This window comes from Rhopalosiphum maidis, chromosome 1 (assembly GCF_003676215.2).
Source record: "Rhopalosiphum maidis isolate BTI-1 chromosome 1, ASM367621v3, whole genome shotgun sequence".
NCBI lineage: Eukaryota > Metazoa > Arthropoda > Insecta > Hemiptera > Aphididae > Rhopalosiphum > Rhopalosiphum maidis.
This window is the reverse complement of record NC_040877.1, coordinates 46,263,764-46,278,525: the sequence shown is the minus strand read 5'-3', so window position 1 is coordinate 46,278,525 and position 14,762 is coordinate 46,263,764. Positions and strand designations below refer to the sequence as shown.

The following is a 14,762-nucleotide window of genomic DNA, read 5'->3' as shown; positions in this document are numbered from 1 at the left end:
TAAATGTAAACTTATATCAAACAATTCAGTGCCGGCCAAAATATTAAAGTGCCCCAGGCAAATTTTTTATAAGCGCCCTTAAAAATATAGCTTAGATATATAACAATTTATTATTATAGAGAAATGTAATTATTACACACCGTTATTATTTAAAAATTTTTCTTACTAAAACATCATAAGTTTTTACAATTTGAGCACCTATGAATGCGCTTCCGGCGCCCTTATCCTGGAGGCGCTACGGATGACTGCCCGGTTCGCCCGCACCTTGGGCCGCCACTGTTAAACATGTTACTTAACTTTAGATTAATACATTTTTTTTTTTATTATTGTACATTATAATTATACCATTAGTGGCACAAATTACAATTTATTCTCAATTGCTCTATCTAAAAATCCATTATTATCAGTTTTCCACCAAATATTTTACAGTGCAACTTATAATTAATGATACCTATTAATGTTGTTTTAATCACTTAATATGTAGTAGAACAAACATTAAAAAACAAATCAAAATATATGATTTTAAATATTAAAATGAACTATTAAGTCAGTGTTAAAATAAATATTTTTATTAAAAAATGATTAACATAATTAAAAAAAAATTAATTGGATTACATTGTGAATAAAAAATTGTAATAAACCAAATACTATACAATTATAAATAACAAAAAATATATAACAATACTTTTCATAATAGTATCATTGGTAAACTTATTGATAAAATCTATTAGACGTCATGTAGAACATTATGTTACCTTGTTATTCCTATCACCAATATTAATTTGCTTAGCTATTGAGTTTAAACTGTATAGAGTAAAAGATAAAATATTCAGCAACTAATATTAAAACCAACATGACAAAATGCAATACTAGAATGGTGTAATACTTAATTATGGCATGTGGTTTATAGTAATATATTAAAAAAAAATATATTTATAAGATTATGCAATGACTTCAGGCTCCCAAGCAAACTTTTCCTTGTGCTGGATATTATTAATATTGTCAACATCTTCCTTAGTGAGTTCAGTTTCGACATCAAAGTTTGTTTTTATTCTTTCTGCAGTAACCGACTTAGGTATAATAGCTAAACATACAAATGAATACAAATTAGTTTAATAAATAATTATAATTATTATAAAATCCCATTTATTAATAATATTAATTGAATTTAAGTTTTAAGTTCTTTAGGTTCTATATAATATATTATTATTTATTAATTTTAAATTTTAATTATAACTTTTAAATTATAATATATGAATATGTACATAATACATTAAAACAATTATATTTAAGAATATTTTGTGTACATAGAACTCTCTGAAAACAAAATCAATGAACCTATATTAGGTTTGAACATTTCTAAAATAACCTTTTGTTTATAACTAATTTAACATATTGAATAAATCATTTTTTTTTTTTAATTCTTTTAATTATTTATAAAGCTTACCATAATTTCTTTGAATAGCCCATCTCAATAACACTTGAGCAGCACTTATGGAATGCTTTTTAGCAATACGATTTATAACTTCGTCATTTAACAATGAATTTTTACCAGCAGATCCTCCCATAGAACAATATGCTTGTAGAACAATTTTGGCATTTCTGCACACTTTATGGAACTCTGACGATTGTTGAAAATATGGATGGAATTCAACCTATAAATAATTATGAATATTAACAATATTTCAAATGTTTAATGTACATAAAGTATAAAGTAAATGTCTAAATGTCTTATAAATTATAATAAAGTAACAGAACTTAATACATTTGTAATTAATTAAGAAAAAACAAATTTTAAATTTAATTTAACATAAAAACAAACAATGTTATATAGTTAAAAGATTTTAGTTTATATTTAAAAAAATTAATATATATATTTTTTTAATAAAATCAAATGTACCAAATAAAAAATAAATTGACAACTAATTTAACTTTAGTTTTTATATTGATAATTATTATAAAAAATTAATCACATTGTTTAAAGTGTATTATGTTTTATAAAATAGAATTATCAAGTATTAATATTTCATTGAAAAATTGTTCATATAGAGCTATAAAATTAATATAAATCAGATATTTTTCATATCAGGCTTTTATAGATATGTAATTAATATTTTACTATTTTATTAATAATTTTTATATTTATTATCATTTAAAGGAAAAGTAAACAAATACATGTTCAAATATATTTTTTTAGTACAGGTTATATAATTTTACGCTGTATGCAAATAGTCTTAAATCGTATTTTTTTTAAAAATTAACTCCAAATAAATACCTGTCATCATAGAACATTAAATAATCCAAATCATAGTGAGGAAATAAGGCATACATAGGCAATTACCTGATTAACTGCAGGAACAATATTAGTCGGATCATCAAGTATTTCTTTTATATGTTTTACGGTATAATTAGATACCCCAATATTCTTAAGTGAACCATTGCCATTGTCATGCAACTTCATAAGAGTCTTCCAAGTTAAGTTACGAAGTTTAGAATTTTCAGGACTTTTTGCATCAATACGTCCAGCTCCTGGCCAGTGTATTAAATACAAATCCAAGTAACTAGTACCTAGATTATCCAATGACCTTTGTACAGCTGCAGTTACTTGCTTCTCATCTCCATGGTCTTTAGGAGCTTTAAAAAAAATAATTAATTATAAGAATAAGAATAACAAAATATCCTTGTTAACTCAAGTATAAATAATGTAAAATATACAACTCAAATTGTCATTATGGATGAATGATAAATATGAATTATTTAACAAATGAAATTATTTTCATAATCATATTTACATGTTAATGAACTTGCCAAATTGAACATTAATGAGTTAATAATTATTTCAATGTAGTTATGAACATGTAATAGTATATTATTATTTATTGAATTTTGTGAATACAGTACTATCTTTTTTAATTAAATAAATGTCAAATTAATGCAAGTTACAAGTTTTCATTATAAAATGTATAGAAAAAAGAAACTGATAGCAGCGAGCAGCAACCCACCGGGAAATTTCCCGGCATCTCGGTTGTCCAGTCAACCACTGTATAGTGCTTTGGAAAATATTAATTCAACATACTATTATACTGATGGAAAAATTAATTATAAATAGTTAATAAATAAATTATAAAATATCCTTAGAAATAGGCAGACAGTGTCTCGACGCAGAATTATTTATTATATGGAATGATTTATCATTGAATTTGAATTTAACATATCAATTAAAATGTACTACTAAATGAAGAGATACACTTAATGAAAAACCTACCCTTTATAGCACAGTGATTCACCCAGTTTGACAAATTAAAACTTTAAAATCTTAAAAATTGTTTTGTTACTTTTAAGTTCAAGATATTAAGGTTGTATACAATGATAAGTAATTATCATATTGGGTTTACTCTTTATCATTAAAATAAAAATAATTTAATAATATCTATGTTTTGCTTATACAAATTTTAACTAACAGATTAAAAGTTAGGTTTATTGCACAACTATATACCTAATTTTGATGTAATAAACAAATCTTCACGTTTCAAATTGTACTTTGGTAATAACACTTGAAGTGCTTCTTTGATGTACTGCTCATTGTTATATACTGCTGCCGTATCTGAAAAAAATATCATATAATAAAATACTGATTGCAAAAGAAATATTTTAATGACAATGATAATACATAAAAATAGTTATACAAATATTATTAAATATTACTACTATTTAATAATTATATGACTAAGATTAATTTGAGCATTGATATTATATTATAAAACTAAATAATATTCATTAGTAAAAAAACCAAATTAAATAAATATTAATACATTTATATTAGTTTAATATATATATATATATATATATATATATATATATTTATAAATTAAATAATCATGTACAATTATTTTTATACTAATATAGTAATATTCAATTAATTTACCAATTAGACGATAACCAGCGCCAAGTGCTACATCCAAGACATTCAATATTGTTTTTCTATCAGAAATTGTATATGTGCCAACTAAAAATCAGTAAAAATGTATTAAAATTTTATTAAAATTCAAGACTACCTAATGAACTAATGAACATTATGTTTATCACTTACATCCGATTATGGGCAGTTTGCTGTTTCCTCCTCGTGTATTTAAGGGTAAAAATGTTTTAGAAATAGGAAGCATTATAACAAATGTATTTTATATTTTATTTTAAACGTAGAAAATTAACACAACAAAATGAATTTACCTTAAGTCCTAAGAAGTAAATGGCTACTTAATATAATAAACACAATATTAATTATTATATAATACACATAGTTAAGTTATCTCTGCTTTATACTATATAATATATAGTTAATAGTTATTGGCTTCTAACTTCTAAGAACAATTTACATAATAATTTATTCTGTGAATAAAGTATAAGCCACGGTTATAAGTAAAATAGATATAAACGTGGAACAAACTACCTTGGTGGATTGATAAGGTGTTAACACTTTCGAGACAATAGCAGAAATTCCACAAACCATTTGTTCCAAAGAAAAAAAACAATAATTGTTGTTGTTAAAAACAGTCCATGCTTTAAACCAAACATATTAAGAATGAAGTCCAAATGTACAAATTATCATTGAAAATGTTGAACAAACGTTTTCTGGAGAAAGTGGTTATTGCCAGCTGGAAGGAATATTCTATTGTATAAAGACATCTGAACAAATAGAATTTTAAATATAACTGTCGGTGGTGGAACAAATATCTATTTAATATTTACACAATGTACTTACTGGCTTGTTGATTTGATTTTACTGAATATTGTATTATGGAAGTATTTTTGGAAAAAGAAGAATTTTCTATACAAAACCAGAAATCGATTTCCTTATTAGTTATTTGTTGCTATTCAAAAACGAAAACATGGTCCTCGTACATTTTTCTTGTACCAATGCACATCACAATATTATTTAAAATATGTTTAAAGTTTACATTTTTAGGAAATTCATGAAATGTTTGACACTCAAATCTACGATATTTTTTTACTTAAAGATGCACATTTAATACAATTACTTACAGATTAACAATAATATTCAGATATGAGTATGGCTATCTTATTTATCATAGAATTTAAAATTTAATATAAATTAAATGATTTAAACACCTGTAAAGTTTCTTGTACAACTTTAACTGACAACTGTCAATGTCAGCTATCCAATGGTCATAGCGTCTTCTAATTTTTCTGTTTTCATAACATATTATAAAATAAGGGAGAAATGAAAAATTACCTTCTTATTAACTTGTACAATACGTAAACATAATTCATCATGTACCACAAGAGTGGATGTATTATAATAATGTAATGATATACACCTTGACTTTTAAACATGGGTACCACTGAGTTATTGGTAAATAAAAAATTTAAAAGAACTTGTAAAATTGTCTTTTTACCCACAATTCTGTGAAGTATAGTATTATCATTATTGATGATTGTAATATTTTACTTGAATTTATCATCAAAGTAGAACAGTTTGCTTACATTCTTATAATACTTTGAACACAAAGCAATATTTAAGTAAGTATTAAATACCTATATTGAATCACAAATGTCGAAGGAACTTTTTTTTAAACTGGTATTTTTTCAATATTTTAATTTTGAAGTACTAACATTTTAATATTTAATATGAGTAAAACACTTTTAAATTGAAATATAAAAATTACAAACAATTATGTTACTTTAAGGTTTAACAATAAGTTGGGTTATATACTGTAACATTAACACTATTGAAGCTTAGTATAAATTATCTATGTTATATGCTCATAAATTGGTAAGCTTACCAATTAAGGCATTATGAGAGGTTTTTTAGAATTTAAAATGAGATATATAGCATAATACTGCACTACATACAACTAATTAACATTCTTAATAGATTGAAATTTGCATTAAAATTTGTTTATCATTATTTTCAAACATGTTTATAGAAGTTTTTAGTATTGCAATGACTATAAATCGATTGTACAATCTTATTGTCATAATAATTAATATATAAAATATAATTAATTGTATTTGTTTAGTTTTATAGTTTATAACAATATAAGTATGAATGAATTTATTTTCTGTTTAAGAATTCGGCTTTAACAGTTTTTATTTTTAAATATTTTATATAATATATAGTTTAATTGTGTCCATAAATAATATAAGACTTTTGAGTAAAGTATTTATTTCAAAATAATTTGAATACATTTATTTTTTTAAATATATTTCAACTTAAAAGATATTTTAAAACCTTTTTTTAACCTTAAAAGAGAAGTAGGTGTTATGTTTACAATTATTGTTGTAATTTAATAATATTAACGTCTTTGATTCCATGATCCAGCCGCTGGAGGTCCACCGCGTCCCATGGGAGGTCCTCCACGACCCATAGGAGGTCCACCGCGTCCTCGACCTCGTCCAACTAAAATATTATGATAATAATTAATATTAATCATACAAGTTATACTATTCAATCTTAATTAAAAAATAAAAATGTCAATAGATACCCGATGACCGTATCATTCCACTCTTTCCACGCCCTGCTGCTCCACCCATAGTCATTTTACTTTTAAACATAGGAGCATTCCGAAGCATGTCAGGTAGTATAATGAAACGAACTTTTGATCCTCTTACATACACATTCTCCATTTGGGCAACGCGTCCATCTCTGTACGTAACTGTCACATGCGACACCTATTTGTCATAAAAATTTTAATATACATCATAAATGCACGATAAAATGTTTAAAAAGCTAAAATTGTATTATTATTTTTTTTTAACACAATACCTGGCAGTTCATGTTGTCTTCAGCCTCAATAAGCTTACCGCGATAAACTTCGCCATCAATTGTTTCGCATGTGACGATATGACCCTCAGCTTCGTGCAACACTTTAATAGGAACGCCGATAGACATCACGTAATAGTTATTTATTCGTTTGAAGTAAAAAAAATAAATGTTTCACAGAAGAACAGAAGAAATTATTTAATAGTGGTTTATAATTTCAAACGTTCAATCCCAGTATCCTGTCGGCACTCGGCTGTCGTTTTATCACGTAAAACAATTAAATGGTAGCGTAAATAAACATTATGTTTACCAAAGAGAATAAAGATATGGAAGGCCCAGTGTTGCTTAGCAGTGTTGCCAAGTAATCAAATTTTCATAAGTTTCAATATTATTTATTTTATTTTACAGATGATGTGAATATTAAATTTAATAACCAGATGGCCGACTGGCGACTCCTAAGTACAAGTCGACCTTCCATAGTCTTTAATCGTGCAGTACAGTAATAAAATTGTAGACTATGGAGACGATATATTTTTGCATATATCATTATTATTCATATTGAAGCGAAATTGGACATCTTTTACAACTTCTGTAAACACTAGATGGCGTCGACAACACTGAATCCGAATAGTGTTTAGTTTAGAATCTTAGATCATAATAATATATTAATATTATACTTCATATACTATTTATAGTACCTAATACCAATATGATCTAAGATGTTTGGTTATATCTGCGGATGTAGGTAGATAATATTTTAATATTCACATTTCACAATGTCATTATGGCTAGTCGGGGTAGGAACTTCGTGCCCTGAAATACATTAACATATAATCATAATGCGTTTAAGCCCTAAAGAATCATTAAATGTGCTACTAGAATATGCATTAAAAAAAAAAAAAATAAAAATCATAACGGGTATTGAATATAATCTTTTTATTTCAATATCTAGACATTAGGTATTTAAAATATTACCAAAATTATAAATTGTTTAAAATTATTTTACTTTTACAATTTGGTTTTTTTTTAATCACCCGGGTGGGGTGTACCGATAAGTAGGTAACAATAAAAATAATGGTGCGAGAAAAACACACACTAATTTTAAAACATTTATTTTATATAAATAAAACCCTCATACTAATATCTCAGGTCCAGAAAATCTATTTAAAATTAACTTTATTTTTATAAACTCATGTATAACTTACACCTTTATATAAATAATTGTCAAATATATGCAGTTATAAATAAAAAATGATCAAATGTGCAAATTATAAATTTAAAATATAGGTACCTACACTTGCATTGCTATTAGTGGCATGCCCAAGGGGGGGGAGAGTTAATCACCAATCGACTTTTTTTTGTTGACTTTCAGAAAACAACTATTAGATATTAAAATTGTTATAAAATCATTACTTTTGGTTATTAGTAATAAGTTATTGTTTATAAATTATTCACCCAAAGCCATAAAGCCCCTTATTAAATTGTGTCTGGATGTTGGATCACCACAATTCATTTAAATGTATTATTATTATTTATTAAGTAACATTCCCTCCGCACATCATTGAACATTTCTGAGCACGCCAATTGCTATGAAACAAATTTATATTTTACTTACCTCATTTTTTAATGATTATTGAAAAACATGCTAACTCTTATAAGTCTCTAATTCTTAGTCATATATTGCGTATTGTGTATTTTATTAATTTTGATTATTCAAACGGATATAGTAAATATCATTAACCTATTTCAAACCTTAGAATATAAAACTATTTAAAAATAATAAAAATTGGAAGTACTTTATTAAATTAACCACTAGGAATCATACATTTATGTATTCATAGTTTATATATAACTAAATATCAATGACAATTGAAATACTACAGTTAGGTAAGTAATACCTACTTACATATCCAAACTGAGTAAATTCTAATAGACTTAACAGTTAAAATAGTAAATTGTATTACATTATATAATGAACAATAAATATTAATCAGCTAAAATTAATTCACAACTCTGGAGAATCGTTTACTTTTTCCCAGACTTCAAAGTTTAAATTGAACTCTTCATCACATTTCAATTTGATGCTTGGAAATAAACTGAAAAAAAATTTAACAATTTAACACGAAAAAATAATAAAATCGTATAGATAATATTATGTATTGTTTTATATTCACTTGTGATCGATTGTCTTAAAAATATCTTTTTGGACAAGGTCTACGTTTGAAGTTGCACATATAACATGACCAAGAGTAATTTTCTTTATCACTTTCAATTGATCTAATAAACAATTAATAGTTTTTATAAGTTTCTATTGAATAATATTAAATGTTATTTATTATTTATTTACCTTCTGTGAAGCTACCAGGCTGCCCTTGTACATCGTAGAAAAATCGATCACCAGCTTTGTATCGATAAAAACCGTCGGCAATTAAACACCTCGCTGTTGGACCCACAATTGCACCATCACTGTGTTTTTCTAATAGAATTCCCACCATTAAGTCGATATCATCAACCGAATAATAATTGTTTTTTAATTTGATAATGTCCTAAAACAAATTACAATTTTACTCTTGGTTAAATATTTTTTTTGTTATTTTGTTATTTTTATACCGAATAGTCAATACAATTTAAATACATATTTTCAATCAAATAATTAAGTAACAAAACCTAGTAGGTATTTGTAATTACTGATCACTTATTAATGTAATTTGTTACATTAGGTACTAATTTAAATAGATATAATTAAAACATAAATATTCGTAAATACAATTCTATATAATATAGTATTTTAATTTTAAATAATCGATGATTTATTATACTTTTATATGTATAAGATCCGCCAAGTCTTCAAAATGTTTAGCCAACGGATACCCACAAAAATGTCTGACTTTATTGTATGGTTGGAGACCCACATCACGGCCCCTTGCAATATCGATTGCAAGTAGATCACGACCATTGTATGGAGGGTTGTTTGGCAGAGGAATCATATAATTAGATATCTTTAATAAATAAAAAAAAAACATGTTATAAAAGATTGACTTGCAACGAAGTAGCGTTAAGTATTATAAATTATAATTTAATAAGGTCAATTTACATAAAAATTAAATGAAGGTTGAACCATTCGACCAGGAGTCTCTATAAAACCTTTTAACAGTTTGTCAAAATTATCGCCTAGAGGTATGAGGTCTGATTTAGTCATCCAATCCGTAATTTTTACTGAATTTTCTATTTCGTAGTTTTTGTTCATAAAACTTAAACGTTAAAATTCAAAATTAGGTTTTAGTAAAATTCACTCAATATTTATATAATAAAAATAAAATATGATTTGTTGTTATATTACACACTTGAACTCAACTGGTATAATAGCGTGAAGAACTCGACTTGCGGCACTTGAGAATTCGAGGGATGTAGATGGATTTATGGTAGGATCGTAGATATTTGCTTCATTTAATCCATACATTTCTTGAAAATCATTCCCTAAAAGTTTTTTTTAAATTATAGATGCATTTTAATGAATGCAAACATTCTTGATCTTGTATTCCAATCACCAATGTATATGTTACTGTGGATGTTCGCAATTGGTGAGTGCTGACAATAACCTAGTAAATGTATACACCTATTAAATTGGTGAATGTTGAAAAATTAAAATAATATGGACATGTACTAGTGGATGTTGACATTTGCATTAGGATTTTGGTCAATGTTGACATACGCAACACGGTTTTGGTTAATGTTAACATAGGTTACGTATTCGCACATAATATTATAGTATATAGTACTATAGTCTATAGAGTATAGACAATAATATAAAATAGAAATGATATGTTTAGCTATAAATATTAACATTTAGTTGTATTAATTATGATTATTATTATTGAACAATATTATACCTGTATTATTAATATACACTATGATTATTTTACCATACAAAAATTATTATTTTAAAATAACAGCGAAAATTGTTCTACTTATTGCAACATGACAAACTGTCATGACATTTTAAGCTGCATAAAATGCCAACATTTCTACTACCACACTTTTTTGTGGTGCAGTTTTTTTTGCAATTACATCGTGTATAGGTACTAGAATTCTAGATAAGATCAGATTAAATAATTTCGGTATTACCAACATTCACCAATATCGTTATATAAATGTCGACATTCGCTCGTAAAAGTTTATCAACAGTAAAAATTTAATCAATATGCCAACATTCACCAATGACTTTGATGTATGACGACATTAACCGGTGACTGTCAGCACTCACCAATCCTGGACATTCGTAGTAACATATACAATGCTAAATAATTACCAATAATAATCGGTAAGAAATCTTCATACGCTATACGTTGAATAGCTGCGATGACAATTCTTCGTGACTCTTGATAAATAATTTCATCAGACCAAAATGGATTTAAAGACGAAAGCTTAAAAGCGATATAATTATGAAATCTTAAAAATAAAGTCTGCATTGCTGTTATTCCTAAATTTTGATTCCCGTTGTTTGGATCCCCTGTAAACCATGTATTAATAACGGTTAAAATAACATAACATGATGATGTAAAAATTATATTTCTAAATGGCTAAAATAATTGATTGTTTATTAGTAGATTAGAGGTCGTGAATATTGTTTATTTTAAATTAACATGTACCGTACCTAGTATTTAATTTATACAAAAATATTTTAGTCTGTTTTTAGAATATTATTTTAATTCTCAAAAATAAATAATATGTTTATTGAATTTAAATAATAAAAAACATTTTAAAATTATAATTACCTAACTGGTTGTATTTTATTTTTATTTTAAATCAATAATGTATCACAATATTTGTTCAAATTAAAATTGTCTAAAAATAATGTAGGAAGGTTTTTATATTTTATTTATTTATCTTATACAATTTTAGAACAAAATAATTATGAAACATGCTATTCTTATAAAATATTTATTTTATAAATGTACATTTATATTTAATACCATAATATTAACCTGTATCGTATTTAATATGATGGTCATTTTTATTTCGGATTGATGCCTTATTTTGATTGGTTAGAAACGGACAGAACACTTGACCATTGTCGCTTATGGAATACTTAAGTCTTCCACCCTCCATGGCTCTAAGATGTAGTGCATAATTGTCGTCGGATCCATACACTTCAGACGCGTCGATAAAATGAGAATTTTCATTGATCTGCCAATGTTTAATTATATTGTTATTTTTCGATAAAATATAAATAAATCTGACATACAAATTCTGTAGGATATAACGGACAACTATAATTTCTTGATGTCAGCGATCGGAATATAGGCGTACAACTTTTATTGTGCACACCATAAACAGGATCGTCAGATAAACTGAATAGGACTATTTGACATTGACTATAATTTTCCATATTAATTCCAATCAAACAACAATCTATTGCATCACCTAAATTGTACATTCAAGACAAAATGATAAGTATATTTAGTACGATTATAATTTATAAATTTGGAAAAAAAATCAAAATAGTTATAAAATGCGAGCTGTGAACTTACCATTTTCATCTGAAATTATATCATTGGGCATACCCGATATGTCATGAGCTAATAATTGCCCGAATGGCAATAAAAGTACATTATTTTCATCGACTCTATAAATTTCACGGTTTAGAAATATGTTAACATCGAGTACTCTTGGGTAGGGTAATGCACTTCCATTTTTCTGTACTCGTAATTCGTAATAATCTTAAAAAATGATAAATATTTATTTAATAGTAATTAAAATGGTTGAAAATTAAACATTTTTTTCGAAATTATATAAAATAACTAACGATCAACTCGTAGTATTTGAAGTAATATTATAATAATTAATAAAAACATTTTTAATCAGAAGCATATTATATTATGTCTAATTGTCTAACCATCGCTAAAATCAGCATCAAGTAACCGAGAAAATGGCGTTTTTGCTGCACCCCACGTATTTGTCTTCAAATTATTACAAGATCCGTTTATACTTCTGTATTTGGTATTTATATCACATTGCACTATAGGAGCACATTTCTTTAAGAAATCATCATTTGTGGTTGCAATACTCGTTATATGTAATGGATGTTTTTTCTGTAATAGTACCTATATGATTTAGATTTAAAATTAATATTGATACAATTGTTGGATAATAATTTATATCAGAGATAAATTAGATATATTAAAAATATGATTTGTATGTTGTAGGTAGGTACCATAAAATGAACTAGTTATATTTATTAATGACTTAATCAGAAAATTTAAAAAACACGCGATTCCAAAAAAGGTGAAGATATATGCACTGGACATTCTCTTCAATTCATTATTAATTTACTTATCGGGATTTATATTTTTCACTTATTTATATCTTTGTAGTTATAGATTTATTTTTAAACTATTTAAGTTATTTTTCGTTTTTTTTTTTTTAAGATATTTTAGTGATTATAAATATTATAATAAATAATAAATATTTATTATAATATTTGCTAGTTTAGTAATAATTTTAGTTTATGCTGACAAAATAGAAAATATATTTTTATAATATTTATAAGACCTACTTTTGGAGTATCACTGAATTTTGATTGTATGTCATCGTTAGTAAAAATGTACAAGATAATATAAACAACACCCAGTAACATTATGCCATACAAAATTACGTTAAAAGGCCACTTGAACAGTTTTTGGTTCCATTTCAAAAATTTATTATGTTTTTTGAATAATGGTCTAAAACAAGTAAAAAAAAATTAATTAATAGACAAAACATTTTAGTTTAATTATATTATTGACTTATTGTTACTATGAGCCATTTGTATGTGTATTATATTATAATATTAATATATTATACAACGGTCGATAAAGTCTTATTATTATAAAACTTACTTTGATTCACCAATTGAATATAGATAATCCATTTTTATAGACGATTACACTATACGATTTCTCTACAAAATTACGAGAAATAATTTATTTAGATAAATGGTCCTAGAAAATATAAGACCAGTTTATTAACAAAATATAAAAAAATCAAAGTATTCTCAATAATTATTGTATTGCATTAAAATCCGGAATGGAATTACTTTTACAGCAACTATAGTATACGATAACATTAGTAGGTATTAATTAAATAACTAGATATTTTAGAATATAAAATTAAAATACCATGTTTATCTATAATTTTAAAATGATAAAATAGAAAATAATATTAGTAATAAATATTTAGTTCCATTCATATTAAATGCAGCTAACGATAATCATAAAAATTATTATGTTATGAACAATATGTTACTACAAATAGATAAGTCGATATTTATCGTCCATAAACTTCGACCTAAAATTAATTGAAATGTTATTTTATATATTTTGAAACAAAATATTAATTATTTGTGTCATTAACCCCTTAAATGTTGTTTACAAGTTTGTTTTTAGATAATAGACTGATAAATGTATTGGTGTATTATGTATTATGAATAACTGTTTAAATAAAATAAAAAATAGACATAATATGAATAATTATCTTACTTTTTGTAATTACATACCTATAAATGAAGCGGCCAAAATTTAATCAACAGATACGCGCAAATTGTGATCCTAACCATATTATATTTTTATAATTCGGAACGCAACACTGCGACACTGGCTAAAATATTGGAGGAAAATAGTCATAGTTTTAGTCAAAAATAATGTGGAGGAAAATGGAAACCAACCTTAGGTATCTCGTTTTTGGAGGAAAATGGCTACGGCCATTATATTCCTATAATAAATTATAAAAATGCGAAGAAGTGGGTATCGCATGCAGTACGACAAGCGATGAGAGCTAGTTAGTGTGACGAATGTGTTAAATTTTAATTCAATGATATATAATATTGTTTAGGTATAAACAATAATTCTGATCGGAAACGGTCTATAAGCATAACACCACCAAACACATTTCATGATATGTTTTTTGTTATCACTATTAGGTAAAGTAATTTATTTTACTACCT

The 14,762-nt window shown here is 25.4% G+C and overlaps 3 protein-coding genes across 3 annotated transcripts; all 3 read right to left on the bottom strand.

Annotated features, from left to right (window-relative positions):
* Positions 1-614: 614 nt before the first annotated feature.
* On the bottom strand, positions 615-4,384 carry LOC113549973 (glyoxal reductase-like). Its single transcript, XM_026951525.1, has 6 exons — positions 4,091-4,384; positions 3,926-4,006; positions 3,497-3,604; positions 2,342-2,634; positions 1,448-1,655; positions 615-1,084 (listed from the first exon to the last, which is right to left on the bottom strand). Exons 1-6 carry the CDS (start codon positions 4,161-4,163, stop codon positions 942-944), a joined length of 906 nt encoding a protein of 301 aa, XP_026807326.1. The 5' UTR covers positions 4,164-4,384; the 3' UTR covers positions 615-941.
* Positions 4,385-6,167: 1,783 nt separating this feature from the next.
* LOC113549974 (small nuclear ribonucleoprotein Sm D3) lies at positions 6,168-7,003 on the bottom strand. Its single transcript, XM_026951526.1, has 3 exons — positions 6,785-7,003; positions 6,504-6,690; positions 6,168-6,418 (listed from the first exon to the last, which is right to left on the bottom strand). The coding sequence occupies exons 1-3, from the start codon at positions 6,908-6,910 to the stop codon at positions 6,315-6,317; spliced, it is 417 nt and encodes a 138-aa protein (XP_026807327.1). The 5' UTR covers positions 6,911-7,003; the 3' UTR covers positions 6,168-6,314.
* Positions 7,004-8,558: 1,555 nt separating this feature from the next.
* On the bottom strand, positions 8,559-13,873 carry LOC113549970 (peroxidase-like). The gene is made up of 13 exons (XM_026951523.1): positions 13,660-13,873; positions 13,338-13,503; positions 12,678-12,885; positions 12,313-12,501; positions 12,027-12,205; positions 11,767-11,968; positions 11,091-11,291; positions 10,126-10,258; positions 9,876-10,032; positions 9,601-9,780; positions 9,129-9,327; positions 8,956-9,058; positions 8,559-8,877 (listed from the first exon to the last, which is right to left on the bottom strand). The coding sequence occupies exons 1-13, from the start codon at positions 13,689-13,691 to the stop codon at positions 8,787-8,789; spliced, it is 2,040 nt and encodes a 679-aa protein (XP_026807324.1). The 5' UTR covers positions 13,692-13,873; the 3' UTR covers positions 8,559-8,786.
* Positions 13,874-14,762: the final 889 nt, after the last annotated feature.